At 44.9% G+C, this 22,616-nt stretch overlaps 1 protein-coding gene across 1 annotated transcript in view; it reads left to right on the forward strand.

Moving 5' to 3' along the window:
- Window positions 1-19,702, forward strand: part of MYO1E (myosin IE) — a gene marked incomplete at its 5' end in the record, with an annotated part of 100,498 nt that extends 80,796 nt beyond the window's left edge. Inside the window, 8 exon segments of the mRNA XM_082488950.1 lie at window positions 409-578; window positions 1,017-1,162; window positions 5,915-6,061; window positions 7,637-7,794; window positions 8,616-8,708; window positions 11,596-11,800; window positions 17,693-17,862; window positions 18,414-19,702. Coding sequence (XP_082345076.1) covers window positions 409-578; window positions 1,017-1,162; window positions 5,915-6,061; window positions 7,637-7,794; window positions 8,616-8,708; window positions 11,596-11,800; window positions 17,693-17,862; window positions 18,414-18,490 — 1,166 coding nt within the window. The 3' untranslated portion in view covers window positions 18,491-19,702.
- Window positions 19,703-22,616: the final 2,914 nt, after the last annotated feature.

Here is a 22,616-nt window from a genome sequence, read left to right on the forward strand (position 1 = left end):
ATTATACAGGACCTCGATGGTCTGTAGATGACTTAAGTCAGTCCAAGGACTAATGCTTAGTTGCATGTGTGACCTGGGTTATGTGAATGAACAACATTCTGCATTTGGAAGAGCTAATCCTTAATTTCCAGCAATGACTGGGAAATTCCTTACTTCCAGAAGTGCTCCCAGTTCATCAGAGGTGCTGAGCTTGCCATCAGTGTATTTCATTAGGAATGGGTTTAATAATCACATGAATCCTTATATAAAGGATTAGTAGCAGTGCTTCATTATTTTTTTGCATATTATAAACAATTTGGTTATCACTTCTTCCCAAAAAGTTCTGCTTGAAAGAGTTAGCTCTATCAGATCATGAGTTTAGAAAATTTAGTAGATACTATTAATCAATGTTTATTTTTTGTATTTAAGCATCAGATCTATTGCTGAACAAGAAAGAGAGAAGACGAAACAGCATTAACAGAAATTTTGTGGGAGATTACATAGGCATGGAGGACCATCCAGAGCTACGGCAGTTTGTGGGCAAACGGGAGAAGATTGATTTTGCGGACACTGTAACTAAGTATGATAGACGGTTTAAGGTAGGTTTAGGAGCAACATCCACTAATGATTATTTCTGCTAGGTAGTTACAGATGTCTTTACCATCCTTTAACAGAAATTCTGCCATGTTAGTGTCCATCTAGGATACCAGCTTGAAAAAAGTATCTTTGACCTAAAAGACACGTAGGGATGCAGTTACACCCTTGTGACTGGAGCATTGCCATTTTCAAACCAGTTGTCCCAGGATGAAGGGTTTATGGGACTTGCTGGGCAGAAAGCGACATTGGTTAGTAAATGGGGAACAAAGATACTTTCCTGCGCTGTGCAATCTGACTCAGGTCATGTGATTTTCACTTGAACAAGAGAGTAACAGTATCACCCCAAATCATAGTACATTATATATCTTTGGAACAGCATCACAACATCAGTGTGCTGATCTCTGTATAGCTATGTATTTTCAAACAATTTTGCATTTCAGAGTGTGAAGCGAGATCTTGTCCTCACTCCAAAGTGCATATACCTGATTGGGCGTGAAAAGATAAAGCAGGGTCCAGAGAAGGGCCAAGTGAAGGAAGTCTTGAAGCGAAGGATGGAAGTGGAGAGAATTCTTTCAGTTTCTCTAAGGTCAGTATCTTCAAAGCATCTTTCCACTGACAGAGAAATTTTTGCAGAACAGGGGGGGAAAATAAAATAAGTTGATTGACAAAGGTGAATTACTTAAGCTGTATTAATTGAAGCTTGTAAATAAGAAAGCTGAAGCCTTATTTTCACTCCCAGCCCTAAGTGTGTTACAGCAATAGATGTTTATGTTTATAGCCAACACAGAAACATTTTCTGAATAGTTGTTAAAATGTGTCACTTATACTGGGTCCCATGTATCTGATGTGTTCTCCAAAATGTATTCTGGGAAGCCATGTGTGTATATATATATTCATTCACCATGCAGGTTCTAGTAAGTTCTGGCTCAAGCTTGTACCCTAGAAATAATTCTTACAGAAGTACACCTCGTACATGTCTGCTCCTTCCTAAAGGGGCATTCTTTCTCTGGTCAGCTACCAAAACCTCTATTTCTAGTTGGATCTCACATCACTTCTGGTGACTGAATGTCAAGCCAATCCCAGATTCTAGGAGGTATCTGAGGTGTCCACACAGAGCTGAGAATCCCAGTTAGGTGAGCAAAACCAGGAGGAAACTGCCCATGAGACCAGTTGGATTCTTGCCTGTATCATTTCATTCCTTTGAAGATGAATGAACAAAGTCTCTGGATACCTCTGCATTTATTACTGCAGTTTATCAGAAGTGGTAGCCGAGTGTAATTTAATACAAAAGAATATCCACCCAGGGCAACAAGCATACTTTAAATATTGACATAAATTATTACTTTAACGGAATGCAAGTCTACAGTTCAGTACTGTGTATTGATAGCTTTAAAACAGCAGATTTCACATTTTTGCAGAATTCTTCACAGCCATTTCAAGACTGGGGAAAGGTCTGCAAGCTGTGTCTGCTCACAGTACCATTTGCAAAACCTGTGGTTTATTTATCATGCATCTTTATAATGAAGGTTGCAACAAAAATAACTGTAGTAGATCTAGGTTAAAGATGAGAGTGGAACCTGCCTTTTTAGTGCTCCCAGTTTGGACAATGTGCTGTGCAAACCTCGAACAGATTGCACCAGCCGCTTGAACTGGGCCAGCACATTCCAGAGGCAGAGTCACACCGAGTCAGCTAAAAGGATGGCTGCCTGCCAAGTTGGTGAAAGTTGGCTGTTATGGTCCTCTCACATGTAAATAACAGTTCCTCAGAGCCTTCCGAAGCAAAACCAAGTGTGCTTAGTTCAGAGGAAATATGTATGTTACATTATGTCCAATAATGTTTTGAACTTATCTTACTGATTTCATTTTGTTGTAAAAGACATTGGGTTTTGTTTGTGCTAAAAGTAGATCCAGAATTACAAGCTATCAAACTGTTCCAGGTATTACTCCAAAAGCAAACCCTAAAAAATACATAAGGGCAAGAGGGCTTTTCCCATTACCATGTTAGAACGGCCCAAGTTCATAATGGGTCTTAATCAAGGGATCTTTTAAGTCTGTATTGAAGAGGCCTAGTGGTAATGCAACGCTCTGGCTGCAGAGGCTGTAAAAGTTACCGCTTCTCTCAAATCTGAGATAATCTTGTCTCAGTGACAAGAGTTAGCACTTGTAATATTTAACTCTTCAATTAATAAAACTAGAGCAAAACCTTTATTTAGTGCATGTATTACATGCTACGTTCATGAGCTTATCAAGCATAGATTTAGCTCTATTCTGTATTGCAGCCTCAGAGTTTTATACATGCCAATATTAATTTTTAGATAAATCAATACAAAATTAAATATATTTTAAATGGAAGGGGGAGAGAGGATAACTGGATTCTTGCATTGCTATCTAAACAGTATATCTTAAGAGACCCATGCACAATATATTGATGTAGGCTTGTATCAATACACTTGCACACAATGAAGGCAGAATAATCAGCACTATTAACAGCTATTAACACTACATAGCAATTTAAATCACTAAAAGAGTTGCAATATAAAGTGCAAATGCCCAACTTGGAATTTGTTCAGGGTACTGAGAATGACAACTCATACTCTCATGGAGACGTTCTTGCATTGTTAGTAATAATAAATAATGGAGCTTTATAACTCATCTGATAAGTAGTGACACAGGACATCCTAACAGCATTGTGAAGTCAGACTCTTTGCCAAATAAGCAACATTAGTACCACTGACTGGATAATATTTACCACAGGTCTTGGGCTTTTCTTACATGTCTTGTTCAGAACCTTGCTGAAGCTCTAGATTTGTTTGATGATAAGAAAGGAGGTCATGTTCTTACTCTATTTTATAGATTTCTTATGGCTATATTGAAAGCTAATTAGGTAAGCTTGTAGTTTCATACACCCTTTTCCAAACTATGGGAAAGACTTCAGAATTTGAAAGACGATTGTGGAGCACATGGGTGGTAGGTAGATTTTTAGAAAAACAGGCAGTGATACAACTTATCCTTTACCTAATGTCTGAAGGGGTTTAGAATTGTATTTTCATACCTGACAGTCAAGAGCACCTCTAGCAGCACTATGAAGCTATTTTTAATTCTGCATGAAAAGGTACTTACAGCCTGTAGAGGAGTCATAGCCTTCAGTAACCAGATGAAAAGCAGGGGTCAAAGTCAGGCCTGCTCCCCCAGTTCAGATTTATAGAGTCAGCAATCAGGCAAACCAGCTGGGGGAGGAAAAGGGAGGAGCATACTCCAAGTGGAGAGCTGTTGATTGCTAGGTAATTAGGATCAGAAAACAGTAATGAGGGCAAATAGACCTAATTTTGTCTCTGATAAGAGGAGGAGGCTTTTTCTTCAAGTTCCTTATATGCTGTAATTAATTAATTTACTTTTGGAGTTACTCTGGAATGCTGAAGCAATACTTATAGATTTAGGTGAGATATCGGCACCTTTGTGTGATGTATTTCTATGCAAACTATTGAAAGAAGCTCTTTCTTAGTGATAGGTATGTAACTTTGGCTTGACCTTCACCTCCCTGGTTTTCCACAGCCTTAACCACTGCAATGCAGATGTTCACACTTCTGAGTTACATATGCTGTTTTTTAGAAAAAAATGATGAAAACTCGTAATAAATGTTAATTCTAAATCCAACAGGATTTGAAAGGTCTGTTTCTCCAGAGAGAAAGGCAAACTGAGAGTGCCCTTTTCACTTAGTAGGTGATATTTAATATATTGAAATAAATTGCTATTATAAAATAGTATTTTCTGATATTAGTCATAGCGCAGAAGACTGACCAACAACATTGACAAAAGAGCAGGGTAGCTTTGGCTTCGGACTCCCTGCAGTGGACTAAACAACCATGAAAAGGAGCCACGCATTCCTGCCAGGAATACTTATTGTCTAACTAATGCTCCTTTCTTCACTGGTTGTACTCCATTTTGTGAAATATCAAGCTGGTGTTGTGGTAATTGTTTTGTGATAAGGTTAAGCAATTCTCAGCTCTGCACAGTTGTCAGAAATCCTGTGCTGTCTCTTCTCCCAGCCACACGTTGGCTAGCACCCAGGTGGCTGTGTGGGGATATGGATGAGACACTGAAAACTAAGGGAAGCAGAAAATTAATCTACCAGGGAAGGGCAGGGGGTGGATTCCAGCACGAGGGAAGGAACAGAACTGCAGTGAATAAAAAGGGTGAGGGGCAGAGGGAAGGCTGCCCTTTCTGACAGCACAATAATGTTAACTTGATTTAAACTGGTTATGAAACCACACATGAAATTAGAGGTCTCTTGTCGCTCCTAATCCAGTGCAAATCCGGGGGGGTGCCCAAGGGGCAGTCCCCTCCCTCTGTTGTTAATGCTCCCACCATTTTCCTGTGTCTGAGCTAGCATTGCGCTCCCACGCTGTGACCTGGTTCTGTACGCTTATCCAGTGGGATGATAACCAGCTTCAAAATACAATGCATTTACTGTAGGATCAGCAAACTGAACCCGAGCATCCTCTGGTTGCTTATATGCTATTCAACCCAAGAAGTAAAGGGGGACCCATGGCCTCAATTTTCACATCTTACAGTTTTATTTGGAAAGCTTAGACCTCTTAGTAGAGAGAATGCCGGAGCAGACAAGCAACAATGTAGTTATAGCGAGGAAGAATGCCAACATGGTGTTAAAGAAGAACGATACACACATAAACAAATTACAAGCATGCTGGAACAACAGTAATCTTGGTTAGGACGCGGCAGAACTGTTTTTACTGTGGGGACTCAGGAAGGGCAGATCAGCCTTGCAAAGTACTGATGTGGATTCATTTTCTGTGAAGTGGTTTGCAGCATCTTCAGCAGGTATAAAGAGGAGCTGATCCAAAGGTGGCAATAGAACCCAACGTTTGTGGGTTTTATACTGTGCTAAACCAGTCCTAGCCTAAAGCCAATGGAAAGTTGAAAGCTTTCATTCCAAATTTGCTTGTTTTGGGTTTCAGTCTTTCTTTAGTTACCTTCAAGTTTCCAGTTCACCGCTAATCACAAGTTTTGCCATTATTGAAGAGATGGGCTTTAATTGTAACTTTAATAGCACATGTTCTTTTGATAACAGTAATTACCATAAAAGGACTAAGTAGCATTCCTGTGTCTCAAAAAGGATTGTTTCAGATATTCCACTATCAACTCCTGAAAAAAAAACTGAACCTGGTCTCAGAAAGCAAGACTCTATAATTAACACTGCATGGACTTTCTTCAGTTTTTAAAAAATAACCATGAGTACTCTGCAAATGTCATTATAATGCTGGCTGTATTTGCTGATGAAATTTTAATCTGAATGGTATATGCTCTGATTTCTTTTCAGCACAATGCAGGATGACATCTTCATTCTACATGAACAGGAATATGATAGTTTCCTCGAATCGGTCTTTAAAACTGAGTTCTTGAGCCTCTTATCAAAACGATACGAAGAGAAAACACAAAGAAAACTACCTCTGAAATTTAGCAATACGTGAGTTATGGTTTTCTTCAATGGTCTTTCAAGAATAAATAATCTTTGTTCTTGCTGCCGAGGTAAATGAGTGAGTGCTGGTTGTGACACTATTGTTTTACAATAACAAGAGGCAGCACGGTGTAAAGATCTCTATCTGCAAGGAGGCTGGACTTTCTGATTAGCTCATCAGAGTAACAGGTTAGGCTTGTACCCGGGCTGTTTGCCACTTTCCACTGTCTGTGTACATAGAAGAGTTACCTTCATGCCACTGAACACGGCATCAGGCTCAAGGGTCTGCAGCTTTGTGCTACAGAGCGGCTCTGTCCCCGCAGCCAGGGCCCGGCCAGTCACTGCAGGATTCGTGTGCAGCCATAGTGCAAGCTCTCCATCCCTGTGCTGGCTGCTGGTTCCTATCAGGAGAAGGGATTATCCTCTTCCAGTTCCTTAACCTTGACCTAGGAGTGGAAACATCATGAGGAAGAGTTTGAAAGACAATTCCAGAGACAGAATGTAACAATCTCAAATTCTGACGTTTGTTGTGGGGACAGGGGACTGCAGGGTGAGAGGATAATTCTAAAGGAGCCTCAGGAAGTAAATGATAGTGGGAATGTTTTTTAGAAACTATCCTGAAAAGATACAGAATGTGTGATGTGCGTTTTAGCTGTAAGGACATGCTGGAAACTATCCCAACAAACATTTGCTTTTGTTAATACTCCTACCCGTTAGCCTCAGCAGGCCTGGATTTGTATGTTTATTATTTCCTTCGAAAAAGTGGAAGAACTATAAAAGGTAACAGGAGATTATTATTTTCATTTGGAAAGGGTGGAGGAGGACAGTTGAAGTGTGGAACATACATATAGTGTGTTGTCCTGTAGGCTCTCAATCCAGAGCCAGTACCAGTACATTTTTTGTTCATGTAAGATGTAATGTAATGTAATTCCGGCGTCCTGCCCAAAACCAAACCGTAACTTCCTTATTACAGTACAGAGCAGATGGAGAGCGTGGAAATGCTGGGAAAGAATATATAGGTGTGTGTCTGTGCACGTGGAAAAAAAATCAAATGGGAAAGACTGAAGTATATGTGTACAAAAATGTTGACTCCCAGAACATGCACAAGGCCCATTCCTAAAGCATATATTGGCATATACGTGCCAATGTATATCCTACATATATACATCTAATTTATATATACATCTAATGGTATATACAGAAGAATGTTTAAGAACAGAGCGCTCTAGCTTGTTCCAGCAGAGTCTGCTGCAGGGGCAGCGATGTTTGATGGCAGATACATCTCTTACACCTTTGCATGTGTTTCCTCAAAGCTCGCTGCACTCTCCATCCTCTCCAGGGCATCTTAAGCTTCCTCTGAGTAGCTCTACCAGGAAAGTTAAAACATCAATTAAGAACATTTTAAAAAGCATGAAAAAGAGATCTCATTAGGTGGATTATGTCAGCTAAGTCACTCAGGGAATACAGATTCTCAGTCTAAGCTTTTTAGTTCTCTATTTCTAAGTTATCTGCTCCCAAGTAGTATTGTTCTGATTTGACATAGAAATGCTTTCTGGGTTTTTTTTGTTCATGTGCTTATATTAGACTTGAAGTGAAGCTGAAAAAGGAGAGCTGGGGGCCCTGGAGCAGTGGTGGTTCTCGACAAGTGCAATTTTTGCAAGGCCAGGGAGATATAGCCATTCTAAAGCCAAGTAATAAGGTGCTGCAGATCAGCATCGGACCAGGGCTACCAAAGAACTCCCGTAAGTATGAATTTCCTTTAGAAATTTAGAGAACAGTTGACTCTTACTCTCCTTGCTTGCTTCTAGCCTCACCATGTTCTTTATTATTTCTCTGTAACACTTAAAAAGAAAATCCAAGTTATAGATTGTAATGATACAGCAGAATGCCCTGCTGCTCTACAGTCGTGCTGGAATTTTGTTACTTTTGCTGTATACCAACTGTTTCTGAAATGTCTGAAATTCTTTGCCCTGCAGCAAAAGAAATGAGGGCATTTAATCATGTGACATAGTACAAATGACACAATTAGCCAAGCATTTTGGGGAAGAGTCTCACTCTGCTCTGAGCTCCTGCAGTTCTTATTGCCTTTCTGATGAAGGAAGGTCTGATCAGGACAGAACAGGTTGTGATATGAGGAAAGGGAACCTCTGTGCATCACCAAAGGTTGAGCTGCAAATACACCAGCCTCTCTGGTTTCATCTCCTACCTTTTTCTCATACTAATTGCTGATCAGAAACAGGACAGTCAAAAGTACTGCTGTGCCAGCTATGCATGGTTTATAATTAAGTTCATAGAGCTAACGGTCTTTTGGGCCTCGTTTACTGTAGTCTTGAGACAACTTTATATCCTGTGGCTGAACTGGATCACAAAAGGGAGAATATGCCTAATTCATCCTTGTTGCACCTAAAGCTTCAGCACAACCTGGCCAGCACTGCAGGAGTCAGATTCATTATTCCTGAAAATCAGCTCTTTCTGATCACAGAGTAGGGGTCTAGCAGCCAGAAGGACTTCCCTAATTAATGTAATTGTGAAGGGGTAACAAAATGTTGCTGCTTTCTTTTAGGTCCCACTAGACGGAATGTTACCCAAAGTAGAGGATATTCCAACCGGTCTCAAAGTCAGACTTACCCTATGAGAGCTGCACCGCCTCCTCCTGGTAAGTCCTCTTAGCCTCAGGCAAAACCAAAATTCCAGATTCAGGCATTTGCTTCTTACTTTTGTCATCTGGTGATTTTTACCCATTAAAAAAATCATAGTAAAGGTTTAAAATCCTCTTTAAAAGATCCCGTCTGGAAAATATACATTGTAGGCATTTTCTGAAGTGTGTTGTTGGGAGTCTGCAGACAATCAGAACAGTCAAATTCCACCAGAGATACCCTGGTTGTTGTGGACGCGGGCATGTTCAGCCACTTAGTGTAAGACACTGAGTCCAAAACTAACCCCATAGCCTTCTCCACATTCATTGGAGGGTAAAAGCTGTATACTTACCAAGCCATAGACAATGCTTTGCAATGAAACAGCTTTCAGTGCCAATAAACAATAGAATGCAATTTATGTCTCATTGTCCTGCTCTGTTAGGGAACCACTTTTGTGGATGCTGAATGCTGAGACATATCAGTTGTGCCAGTAAGCAGCATGGCTTTTTCTGCATGGGACTGATGTCATTAGGGTGTTCCACTTCTGCCCTTGAGAGATATGATTAATTTAGCCTGTGAACTTGGAGGGGAGAACAATAGTCCATTGACCCAACATTTCCCAAGCATTTTTTTTTTACTCCCAGAGTACTTTTTTTTAACAAAAGGTTCTCTTTCAGTCAGGTGCTGTTTATTGAGAAGCACAATGCTAATGGTGTAAGTCGGGTGTGCAGTCAGTCTCGGTCACCAAACTAACTAGACAATTCCCGCTCTTACTAAAACCTTAAAGCTGTATGAATTAAACTAAGACTACGTGATCTGCAAGAACTGCTTGTAGTAAAGTGGGAGATTACTGTAGTTAAAGGAGTTAACCTGTCCGCAAACACAGATAGTAAATATTCATAGAGGATGAGTTAAAGCAAGGAAAGTCTGTTTTAATATATTCAAAAACTTTTGGCAATTTCATAGCTATATGAAAAAACCAAACATACCAGTTGAAGAAGCCTTGTGCCTGCAAAGCAAGCCCAAATTTGCCTCATGTAGGTAAGGTAGTTTGGATGTAGGTGTGCATGCCAAGTCCAGGCAGCAGTGGATGCCCATACCTGCGGTGTGGCCTTTTGTAACCATATATCCCCCAGTGCTTATGACAGCTCCCGACCAGACATGTCAACAGGGAGTCCTAATTAGAAGAGCCTGACTTTGTGTGCAGCAAGACACTGAGCTAATGGTCTGTGTGGCTCTGATGTCATTAGGGTGTTTCACCACTGCCCTACAGAGGAAAAATTAATTTAGGCTGTGAAGTCCAAAGAGAGAACAATAATCTATTGGCCCACCGTTTCCCACATGTTCAACTGTGGAGTTGAACTAGATGTTCACAGACCAGTGAAACCACACTGTTGCATCCAGGAGCACGATGAGTGTAACTAATGAAGTTAAACGATGGGTTGACCCGTATGCATTAGGGTACCATCTTTAAAAGGTGAGTAGAAGACTTTCATACAGACCTCAAATCAATTACGGTAACATGTTTTGGGTTTTTTTTCATTGATTTTTTTTTTTTTTTTTTTTAATTCAACCTCTTTTGTAAAGTATCCAATTGTAGCTGGAAAAATAAGATTGAAGACAGCTGTTACAAAAGAGTTCCAGTTAGATTGTCCTGACTTTCAAGGATGATTTGGGCACATTCTTCCTTGAAAGTCACAATTCTCTCTATCCTGCTCTCCCAATGTGGGGAAGTAACACTGTGGGCGATTGTCCTTGGTCATGTGAAATGTATTCTGGTATTTTCACATCTATTTTGAAATTAATGGTCCAGGAGCTGAACAGACTGTTAGGCATCTGTTCAGAATAAAACAAACCTTTGTTTATATAACCATAACGTATATGCCATACTAGCTTCGGTCCCAAAGTGAATTTTATGTATGAGTTTATGACAACTTAAGCTCTGCCACAGTAGCAAGAGACTACCAGAAGGAAAGACTAGCTGTTGAGTGCAGTTAAGTTTTTTCCAGGTGTCCCAATTATGAATTCTCTTCTCTAGTCATTCTGCTAATTTTCAACAGGCATAATCGCAAGGGAAAAAGGAGAGGATCACCTATAGCATTAACCAATCTGATTTTTAATATAAGCCTAGCTCCCATTTTATTTGGGGGGGTGGGGTGGGGGTGGGGGGGGTGGGTTAAGAATGTAAAGCATGCAGAATTGAGCTCCTTAGAGCCTGATCCTGCAAGTAGCTCAGAGATGGGTGTGTTTGGTTTAGATTCAAGTTAGAGACATAGTTATTTAAAGGCATTTACCCTTGTCATCACCCAGAAAATTCAAACTCCTTTTGAGCTATCAAAGTAGCAGCAAGGCTTTTTTTTTTTTTTTTTAAAACAAAACAAAAATCCGCAAAAAAAAAAAAAAACCCTTGCTTGTTAGAAAAGACAAATATTTATAGGAACTTAAAAAACAGTCTACCCAGCATTCAGGGAGTTGGATGGAGTTTGAACTTTAAAAGAAAAAGAGACACCCTGCAATTCTAGCGAGCTTTACATCAACCTTTATCTGGATAAAACTTTATATGGTATTTTAAATAGAGGTGCAGCGGTGACATGCTAGCTAACATGAATAACATTAAATTCAGCTGAGCGCTAATCCTTTAGCTTGCCTGAAACATTCAAGGCACATGGCTCAAAATTGAGCACAAGTCCAGGAAGACATGAACCCAAAACAGATTGCCAGCAGACCTGAAACTGTGTATAAATCAGACTTCAAGATTTCAACATTATTTTGGTTTTAAGTTCCTTGATAGCTGAGTCTCGCTGACAGCTGAATCTAACCGACAGCTGAGCCATCAACACAAGGAGAAGGTTAGCTTTACTGAGGTGTAGTTTAGACTGGATGTGATCACACTTTATTTACTCCTAGGTCAGCAGCAAAATGGAGTAATGAATCCCCTGGAGTTTGTACCACTTCCCCATGGCCCAGGAAATCAACGGGCCAATCAGAAAAACCTGTATACAAATATGACACGACCAACTTTACCACGGCAATTGTCAGGAGGATCAGGCAAGATTTCACAGCAACCAGAAAGCTTGGATTTCCTGAAAGTACCTGACCAAGGAGCAGCCGGGTAAGATTTTACAGTAAATCTGAAAAAGAAGTGTCAATTTTTGTAAATAGCTTCAGACACTCAATTCATCACTGATAAACTTATATTGTGTACATAGATGACCAGATTGTGCTGTTGCGCTGTACTCAAAGATATCATCATCTTCCACAGGACTTCAAAACACATATTCCATCATAGGCCTTTAGGAATGAAGGTGAACCAGTTCTAGTCTAGTATCATAAATTTGCGTGGTACCTTCTACTTAAGAATATTAAGACACTTGGCAGAGTTCAACTAGGCTGTCTTTCTCTTTTGGTTTACAGATCATGAACAGTAGATGTGGTATTTTATGGCAGCTGACATGCCCAGAAACACTGGCTAATAGTCCTTTTGTTTCAGCTTTGACTCCTGACTCAGATATCAGACTTGTACTTCATTTTAGGAGGAAGGCTTGGCAGCGTGACATTCAAGATTATTTCAGCATCTGTTTGGACTTCTAAGCTGCAGCCTTCCACAATATGGTACTATGACAATCCTACAAGATTTCGGGGTGGGTAGGTCTTAGCATTTTAACTAGGTATTTCCCAATAGCCAAGTCAAAAGCATCAAGACAATCACCAAAAGCAGCAGAAAGACTGAACCAAGAAATCAGGGGCTTAGTAGAGGAAAGCAGAACAAGTTGTTCTTAACTCTGAAACCAGCAGCTCTGGCTCTTGACTGAAAATCCAGAAGCAGGCAAAACCTCTGATTTGTGGAACTCATGAAGACAGAAGTCTTCTGTCAAACACACATGGAGCCCAAGTGCTCCATAATGTTAAAAGTCTTACAAAATTTTAAGTTTTTCAATGACTGTAACAGTTTCTCCTTTAACTCAGCCCTTATATTCCACTCTCTTGTAGATCATTAGTGGAGCTTTGCTATAGTGGAATTTGAGTGCCAACAAGGAAAGTTACATTAGCAGATAGGACACAATTCTGTAGCCCACAGCTCTTGAAGTGGACATACAGGATAAATAGCTCCTTGTAAAGTAGGAAAGCCCAGCATATGTTGAACAAGCCATCATTCTTACATCTCTGTCCAAATAATATTGAGAGAAAAAACAAGAGGAAATTTGGACTTTTCCTGCTGAGAACTCTATATTTGCAGGTTCTTAATAAATTACAGTTCAGTGTCCTCCTCAGCTTCTCTTCCTCCAAATGTCCTCTGTCTTTCCCTCCCTTCCAACAGGTTGTTGCCTCCCCCTGCAGTGAGATAGCCTCTGTAGCCCAGTCTCCAGCAGACAGCAGTTAGCTTTATGTTGCACCATCGCCCTGATTGACTCGTTGCACAGTCTGAGCCTTCGCTTACCACAACAGCTAGAGCACCATATGGCCCCTGAAGGTGATGTAAGAGTTTGAAGTAAAACCGGAGACACTGCTGTAGTATGAATTTTGCCTAAGGAAATGCCAAGTATTTTGAAGTCTCCCATGATCCCATTCTAATACTGCATTCTTTCACCCTTATCATACATTGTCCACTGTAGTAACGCAGCACTGACACACCACATTCGAGGATTTTTGTTGTTGCTCACTAACACTTGAGCAGTTGTGATACTTTGAGCTGTCAGTTGTGACCCAAGCTCCCAGGCCCGACAGCAAATAATTTTGCTATAGAAGAGCTTGCACTTGGGATAATCTGGGAGAAATCAAGATTAAGTAAAACTTTCACCAAGATTCCACCTGACCTTCTGCAGCCCCTTAATATATTTGCCCTCAGCCCTGGAATATTCTGAGGGATTAGATAGAACAGCTCAGTCCCCTTCTCCAGTGATCCACATGAATGGGGGTTCTTAGAGGCAACAAAAAATTAACCAATACCATGAGCAGCTTTTTGTACTGACAGACCCTTCTCTGCTGTCAGTCAGTGCACAAGCTCCTTAGCAGACGTTCCGCTCTACGTTCTCCTGTTGGCCTAAGCATTCTTTTTTGTGTGTCATCCAACGGGCTACAGTACTGATTTAGCATATTACTTACAACATTGCTTCTAGTGAGCATTAGACACCTCATAAAAAACAAATAAATAATACGCAAGTGTACGCAGAGTTGATAGATTTTCAGTATCCAAAGATGTGTGTGAGGGTTCCTAAGCAGGGGCTTTCCAGTTCCCAAACACAGACAGTAGAGACAGTCAGCCCTCCAGCAAAATCAGGCATCGTGTACAGGGTGTATTTGCAGTTGTACTGATGGTGGTTGTTTCTCCCCGCTGTGCACCAAGTGTTAGCCATAAGATATCGAAAGCATATTTAGAGCATTTTTCTGTTTAAGATCAGTCTTAAATAAGAAAGAAATCAGAAACAAGTGGCCACTGCTATGTATTTTAACAATTTCAAAACTGTCAGTACATGCTAACACGTTCAGGCACATTTCCATCTTTGTAAACTATCATTTCCGTGCCTTTAAGTGGTGAGGGTTTCTCATTGTGTGACAGCTTACTCTGTTAAAGCTGTTTTGCTAGTATTAGACCTCTACTTTGTCTTGAGGCGATGGTTCTTCTAACAACAACAAAACCCCATAAGCCGTAAGATAAAGCTGTTGTGATTTCTGTCAGACACCTGTAACTGACACCTGCATTACTGTAAAAACGCACAGCCACCAAGTACATAACAAGATAGGAACTATCACGTTGGATTAAAAAGATCAGTTGCATCATACCACAGTTCCTAATGCTATGGATACACACCAACAACCCCATCTCTTTCAGTCTGACAAGTTTACAAGGAAGATTAGCACATATTAAGGCTTACATTACTTAGTGACCATTTTAATTGGCAATTATGATTGATGTAGTCCAAAGGAAGAAAAAAAAAAAAAAAAAAACAAAACAAAAAAAAACCAAATAAACCACACTGAATTAGAACAGCAGCTTCATTATCTGCCTGTTTAACTGTGTATCATAGAATCACAGAATGGTTTGGGTTGGAAGGGACCTAATAGATCATCTCGTTCCACCCCCCCTGCCATGAGCAGGGACACCTCCCACCAGACCAGGTTGCTCCAAGCCCCATCCAGCCTGGCCCTGAACACCTCCAGGGATGGGGCAGCCACAGCTTCTCTGGGCAACCTGGGCCAGTGTCTCACCACCCTCAAAGAAAGAATTTCTTCCTAATACCTAATCGAAATCTCCCTTCTTTCAGTTTAAAATTGTTCCCCCTCGTGCTATCACTGCACTCCCTGATCAAGAGTCCCTCCCCATCTGTCCTGAAGCCCCTTTAGGTACTGGAAGGGGCTATGAGGTCTCCCCGGAGCCTTCTCTTCTCCAGGTGCAACAACTCCAACTCTCTCAGCCTGTTCTCACAGCAGAGGTGCTCTCCAGCCCTTGGAGCATCTTCCTGGCCTCCTCTGGACCTGCTTCAAAAGGTCCTTGAGAGGGGTAGAAACTGCCCCCAACCAGCCACAGCAGTAATTGCCAGCAGAGCAGGCAGGGAACAGGCATCCATTGCTGGGTTTTGTGGAAGTCCAGCTTCTCTATAGGAAGTCACAAGTAAGACAGAAGAGTGCTTAGTAACAGAGCTTATGCATCTGAAGAAAGAGGTAGGGAGGGGAGAGGATGTTGGGGAGTGAGTGTTGTTTGGTTTGGTTTTTGTCTTTCAAAGCAAGTCACAGCTGTAGGCAGCATGCAGTAGCAATAAGGATGCCACTGTGCAAGGTAAGGGAACATCTAAAAAGGGCCTGGCAAAGTCACTTCTTAGACCTTAATGTTCCAATGTGTGAGTTGCTGCCTGTCTAGTACACCCCACAAGTTCACTGAATTGCATTTCCTAAAGTGTAAAATAATATTTTGGTCAGAAATGGTGGGAAGTGCCCACCCTGAGAGTAGAGTGCAGCCCAATGAGGATAATTTCAGGTGGGCATTGAAACAAGTAGGTAATAATTTCATTTACACCTGCGATTTCTGAAAGTGCTGGGCTAGTCTAGGAATTGAAGCATTTTGACACACTGTATTCAATCCTTTGTTAATGCTAATAATGCCATACTCTGAGCACACAGCCAAGAGACCAATCTGTAATCGCCATAATGGTAATAGAACAGTTACCGTCCCTGCCAGTACTAACCATTACTGAGGTATATTTCAGTAGATGTTTCTGGGGCCATTTTATAACCAGAGGAAAGCATTGCACCACTAGCAGCAGTATCCCTTTGCGTGCAGAACTTCTGTGATCAGCTGCTGCAGAGACAGACAGGGAATGGTCTCCTCAGGAGGTAAAACCCCAAACCACATATGCCAGCTGCCACGGCTCCAGACATGCTGCGGACCCCAGTCCCACACTGACAGTGGGGTCACCTGTGGCCCCAGCAGTGTGTTGGGTTCTTCCCTGCTGAGTACTGTTCCCAGCATCGCTGTCCTCAAGCTTCTCCAATCCATTCACCGCTACGAAAACCAAACATCCCAGAGGAGTTCTTCAGCAGTAACAGACCAAAGGCAGTGCTCATACAAAAGTGATGTGTGCAAGGCTGTCTTGAGCTCCTTTAATAGTGTACTAAAAAGCTATGTTACTATACTCAGCAGCGGGTTTCAGCTAAGTTTTTCTCTATGACTGTTCTTTTTCAAAAGGGAAAGCTCTAGTATTCCCCATACACCAGGAACGAGCTAGGAGATGTGTGAATTTAGTATTTCAAAACCACAGCCATTACAGATATAACTCTGAAGGGTTAGCATTAGGTTTATTTTTCAGCAAAGCTGCTGAGAAGGATGCACTGCTGGTACTCTGACAGCTTTAATTTCTAGCTATCCCTAACAATCCAATACAAGCCTGAGTTTGTCAAAAACACCACGCTCTGACCAGCAAAACGTCTTGTCTGAGATGTTCTTGTTCTGCTGCGGTTGCAGAAAAGCTGAGCTACTTAGATTTCTAAGGCTTGCTCTGAATTCTTTTATTTCTATACCTAGGTCTTGGTTTCACCATGCATACTGTCCCAAGCAAAGTCAATACATGCTGAACAACAGGAGACAATCCTCTCTCTCCCAGTAGATAAATTTGGAACTGAAAGGCTGTTAACCCTGACGTCAAAGCTCATTTTCTGGTGCAGTTCCGTACACAAACTTAGAAGTAGACAGAGACGTATTGACAAAAATTAAGTCTAGGACTTTGTGTAAGTAACTATAAACCTTTTCTGCAGGAGTTGTATGGTATTTTCATGGCATTACACGACATGGCCACAGTTCAGTCTCCTCCACATCACTGCAACATTTTTAGTCATTCAGCACATTTATTATTTATTTTAAACTGATATCTAATACCTCTTCTCTCTTCCAGCCTTTATTAGCTGATGAGCTGGCAAAATGCATTTCTTCCCTCTTTCCCATTCCTACTCTTTGGAGTGGTCACAGCTGTGACAAAGAGTTTGTGCAGCATCTCCCCTGCTGCTTCAGAGTTGACTAGAACAGAACAAGTCCATAGACGGCCCTGGAATCTGAGGCAACTTAAAAGAGATGCAGTCTCCCTTACAGCTTAGTCACAAGAATGGTAAAGTAGCAAGCCTGTGAGCTAGAACTTTGTTTTTAATGCTGGAAACTAAATCCCTGCTGAAGTTGGGGTACGGGGAGAAGACAGACTAGGCTGTGTAGATGCCAAGATGCATGAACTGCATGTGCACATTTGTTTACATTCCAGTCTGAGCACTAAGTGTCTTCTCTTGTGCATTTGAACTGCTGTGTGCAAGTACCTGTTCATCCATTTCAGCAGGAAAGAAATGGCAACTCTGTCTCTTTCACAGGGAAGTCTTATGTTGCCATTTTTAATTGTTGCGACACTTAATCATTTTTCCCTTGTTCTGTGATATTCTTTAGAACCAGTTCATTAGGACAGAGGGGTTGATAAAACTTAGGCTAAAGTCAGAAGCTTTGAGGCATGTTAACATTTTTTTCTCCCATTAGTGTTCGCAGGCAGACTACAAACCGACCCCCACCAGCCGGAGGAAGGCCTAAACCGCAGCCCAAACCTAAGCCTCAGGTCCCACAGTGCAGGGCACTGTACGCATATGATGCTCAGGACACAGATGAACTCAGCTTTAATGCTAATGATGTGATTGATATAATTAAAGAAGGTATGTAGAAATCAAAGGTTTTGTTACTCAAGTACTAATCTTGAAGGTACAGTGTTGTAAGTAGTTATGACATGCCATGTTCAGCCACCACCCCCCCAACCCCCACCCCCCCTTGTCTTCCCTCATTATGTTTGCAAATTCTGTGATAGCTCAAGGAGCAGAGAAGTCTCCGCACCCACACCAAGCAAACCTGTTCACTTAAAAGCATGTCAGAGGCAGATCAATGACATGTGTCACTTGGCACTGCAGATCTGTAAATTTAGTTACAGAGTAATTCTATCACAGGCTCTGGCTGAAAATTACCCTAAACCACAGCTATGGCACAAAACCCAAAAAGTAATAAAGCAGTTCCAACTCTTTGTGTCTCCAAAGCAGCCTCATAAGGCTGTAGTGACTTAGCCAAAAAGGTAGCCAGTTCAGGTTTGCCAAATCATTTCTCCTCAGTCCTTCACAAGAAAGCGCTCACAGGGTGGAACAGCTTGGCAAGGCTGCCTCAAAAAGTACACAGAAAGGTTTACAGAACTCACAACTGACTGCTTTTTTTGTCATAGATCCTTCTGGCTGGTGGACAGGAAGACTACGAGGGAAACAAGGGCTGTTTCCCAACAATTATGTCACCAAGATATAAAAGACTATCAGACATAAATTGGCATGAAGTTACCAGTGGTTGATGATGTTTTCCCTTGCGTTCAGGATACCATTCTTCTGAGAGCTGCCACTCTCAGCAGTATCTTCAGTAAAGTTGTGTATGAGCGGAAGAAAATTACCCACAGCACAGACTTGGATTTTTTTGTCTTAGAAGCATACAGTAATGGACACACTGACCCATTATTTATTATATTTAAAACCTGTTTTTTAACACCTAGGAAGTGAAGAATGCTCACACCTACCATCTTCCCAAAACAGAAGGGTGCTTTGCAGTCTGGGACGGGGGACTTTGAAAGGGGTGTATTTAGTAAGTGCCTTCAGCTGAATATGAGTAACCTTTTTAATTATCTACTGAAGATAATGTTAAGTGCACATTTCCTCTAATGCAGATCATTCTGGGGAACAGAGTAAGTATGCTGCTACATGCCAAAAAGATTTAGGCTTACTTGGGGTATTACCATCTAAATATACTACTACGATAGTATATTTAAATAACACTGTACAGAGTTGTAATGGAACTGGTTGGTGTTTGCTGATGCGTTTAGGGACTCCCAACAGGCACTATACAAAGGTAAAACAGAGAACCACATTGTACTGTATGCTAAACAATGTTGCCTTCTTTGAGATTTATATTATAATATGGCTGGCCCATGTTGGATTTATGTTTAATGCTCTACCTGTTATAAGACGTGTCTTTTATGCAGAGCTGTACATTTATAGAAACAGATCATACACTGTATATAAAAACTGAATATGATAGAAATATGTATGAATGTATAATGTAGTATTCCACTGTTCTTATTCATGAAGTAGTTCTAAGAGAATTTTTATGCCAGGTACTTATAGATATGCACTACTTGTTTTAAATGGCAAATGCAAAGGTGTTATTGCTTAAGTCCAATTGCCTCCCACACCAGAGCAGCTGTTGGTTGCCCTACAGTTAACAGCATTCATGATTTGCCTTCTGAACCTCCATAAACTAATCCATAGCTAAACCTGTTTTCTGAACAGGTCTGTCTCTGTGCAGTTTGTTATGTATACAAACCGAGCCCTTCACAATGACATAGGTTTGATTTTACTGCACTCACACATTCCAAAAGAAAAAAAATCCCCTTCCTTTGCTCCACTCCAAGGCAAACCATTTTCACTTCTTTCTTGTGAAGAGCAGTTAAAAAACCTGTGTATGTTATATTAAAAAGTCACATAAGTTCCAAGATGGAGGGGAGAGAAGAGGTGAGGGGGGAAAGGAGGGGGGAGGGGGAAGGGGGTGGGAGGGAAGGGGGAAAAGCAGAGGAGAGAGAAAGAGAAGGGAGAGAGAGAAGGGGTGGTGGAAAAGGGGGGCGGGGCTGAAAGGGGGAAGGAGGGCAGGTGGGGGGGGAGAAGAAGGGGGGCGAATGAGGGGGTGGGGGTGAAGCAGGAGGGGGAAGAAGCAGGGGGCAAAGGGCATAGAAGAAGGAGGGGGCAAAGCAGGAGGGGCGTGGTGAAGAAGGGGCGGGGCTAAACAGGAGGGGCGGGGCCAGAGGGGGCGTGGTGAAGCAGGAGGGCAAAGAAGCAGTGGGTGGGGTGAGGGGGGCGGGGCGATGGAAGGGGCGGGGCTAAAGAGGAGGGGCGGGCCAAAGAGGGGGCGGGGCTATGGAGGAGGGGCGGGGCGAAGGAGGGGTGGGGCAAAGAAGGGGCGTGGCGAAGGGGGCGGGGCTAAGGAAAAGGGGCGGGGGCAAGGAGGAGGGGCGGGGCGAAAGAGGGGGCGGGGCTAAAAGGGGGTGGGGCGATGAAGGGGCGGGGCTGAGGAGGAGAGGCGGGGCTAAGGAGGGGCGGGGCTAAGGAGGAGAGGCGGGGCTAAGGAGGGGTGGGGCCAAAGGGGGCGGGGCTAAAGAGGAGGGGCGGGGCGAAGGAGGGGGCGGGGCGAAAGAGGAGGGGCGGGGCTAAGGAAGAGAGGCGGGGCTAAGAAGGGGTGGGGCCAAAAGGGGGCGTGGCCGAAATGGGGCGGGGCTAAGGAGGGGGCGGGGCGAAGCAGGAGGGGCGGGGCTAAAGAGGAGGGGTGGGCCAAAGAGGGGGCGGGGCGAAGGGGGAGGGGCGGGGCCAAAGAGGGGGCGGGGCTAAGGAGGGGGCAGGGCTAAAAGGGGCGGGGCGAAAGAGGAGGGGCGGGGCAAAGGAGAGGGGCGGGGCTAAGGAGGGGTGGGGCCAAAGAAAGGGCGCGGTGAAGGGGGCGGGGCTAAGGAAAAGGGGCGGGGCTAAGGAGGAGGGGCGGGGCGAAAGAGGGGGCGGGGCTAAAAGGGGGCGGGGCGATGAAGGGGCGGGATTAAGGAGGAGAGGCGGGGCTAAGGAGGGGGTGGGGCCAAAGAGGGGGGCCGGGGCTAAGGAAGAGGGGGCGGGGCGAAGGAGCAAGGGGCGGGGCCAAGGAGGAGGGGCGGGGCTAAGGGGGGCGGGGTTAAGGGGGGAGGGGCGGGGCGAATGAGGGGGCAGGGCTAAAAAGGGGCGGGGCGAAGATGAGGGGCGGGGCTAAGGAAGAGAGGCGGGGGCTAAGGAGGGGTGGGGCCAAAAGGGGGGCGTGGCGAAAGAGGGGGCGGGGCTAGGGAGCAAGGGGCGGGGGCAAAGAGGGGCGGGGCTAAGGATGAGGGGCGGGGCGAAGGAGGGGTGGGCAAAGAAGGGGCGTGGCGAAGGGGGCGGGGCTAAGGAAAAGGGGCGGGGCTAATGAGGAGGGCGGGGCGAAAGAGGGGGCGGGGCTAAAAGGGGGCGGGGCTAAGGAGGAGAGGCGGGGCCAAAGAGGGGGCGGGCTAAGGAAGAGGGGGCGGGGCGAAGGAGCAAGGGGCGGGGCCAAGGAGGGGCGGGGCTAAAAAGGGGCGGGGCGAAGAGGAGGGGCGGGGCGAAGGAGGGGCCGGGCAAAGAAGGGGCGGGGCCAAAGGGCGGCGGCACTGAGGAGGGAGGGGCGGGGCTAAGGGGGGCGAGGTTAAGGAGGAGGGGCGGGGGCGAATGAGGGGGCAGGGCTAAAAAGGGGCGGGGCGAAGATGAGGGGCGGGGCTAAGGAAGAGAGGCGGGGGCTAAGGAGGGGGTGGTGGGGCCAATAAAGGGGGCGTGGCGAAAGAGGGGGCGGGGCTAGGGAGCAAGGGGCGGGGCGAAGAGGGGGCGGGGCTAAGGAGGAGGGCGGGGGCGAAGGAGGGGCAGGGCTAAAAAGGGCGGGGCGAAAGAGGAGGGGCGGTGCTAAGGAAGAGAGGCGGGGCTAAGGGAGGGGTGGGGCCAAAAGGGGGCGTGGCCGAAACGGGGCGGGGCTAAGGGAGGGGGGCGGGGCTAAGGAGGAGGGGCGGGGCTAAGGAGGAGGGCAAAGAAGCAGGGGCAAAGAAGGTGCGGGGGGGGGGGGCAAAGAGGGGGCGGGGCGAAGGAGGGGCGGGGCTAAACAGGAGGGGCGGGGTGAAACAGGAGGGCAAAGAAGCAGTGGGCGGGGTGAGGGGGGCGGGGCGATGGAAGGGGCGGGGCTAAAGAGGAGGGGCGGGCCAAAGAGGGGGCGGGGCTAAGGAGGAGGGGCGCGGCCAGAGGGGCGGGCAAAGGAGCAAGGGGCGGGGGCAAAGAGGGGGGCGGGGCTATGGGGAGGGGCGGGGCGAAGGAGGGGTGGGGCAAAGAAGGGGCGTGGCGAAGGGGGCGGGGCTAAGGAAAGGGGGCGGGGCTAAGGAGGAGGGGCGGGGCTAAGGAGGAGAGCGGGGCTAAGGAGGAGAGGCGGGGCTAAGGAGGGGTGGGGCCAAAGAGGGGGCGGGGCGAAGCAGGAGGGGCGGGGCTAAAGAGGGAGGGGGTGGGCCAAAGAGGGGGCGGGGCGAAGGGGGGGCGGGGCAAAGGGGGGGCGGGGCGAAGCAGGAGGGCAAAGAAGCAGGGGTGAAGAAGGGGCAAAGACGGGGGGGTGGGGGCGAAGGAGGAGGGGCGGGGCCAAAGAGGGGGGCGGGGTGAAGGAGGGGGCGGGGCGAAGGAGGGGCAAAGGAGGGGCGCGGGGCGATGCAGGAGTGGGCGGGGTGAAGCAGGAGCAGGCGAAGGAGGGTGGGGCGAAGGATGAGGGGCAGGGCGAAGGAGGAGGGCCAAGAAGTGAGGGCTAAGAAGCGGGGGCGAGGGGGGGGCAGGGCGAA

The sequence above is a fragment of the Vanellus vanellus genome (genome assembly GCF_965231255.1).
Source record: "Vanellus vanellus genome assembly, chromosome: 11".
Lineage (NCBI taxonomy): Eukaryota > Metazoa > Chordata > Aves > Charadriiformes > Charadriidae > Vanellus > Vanellus vanellus.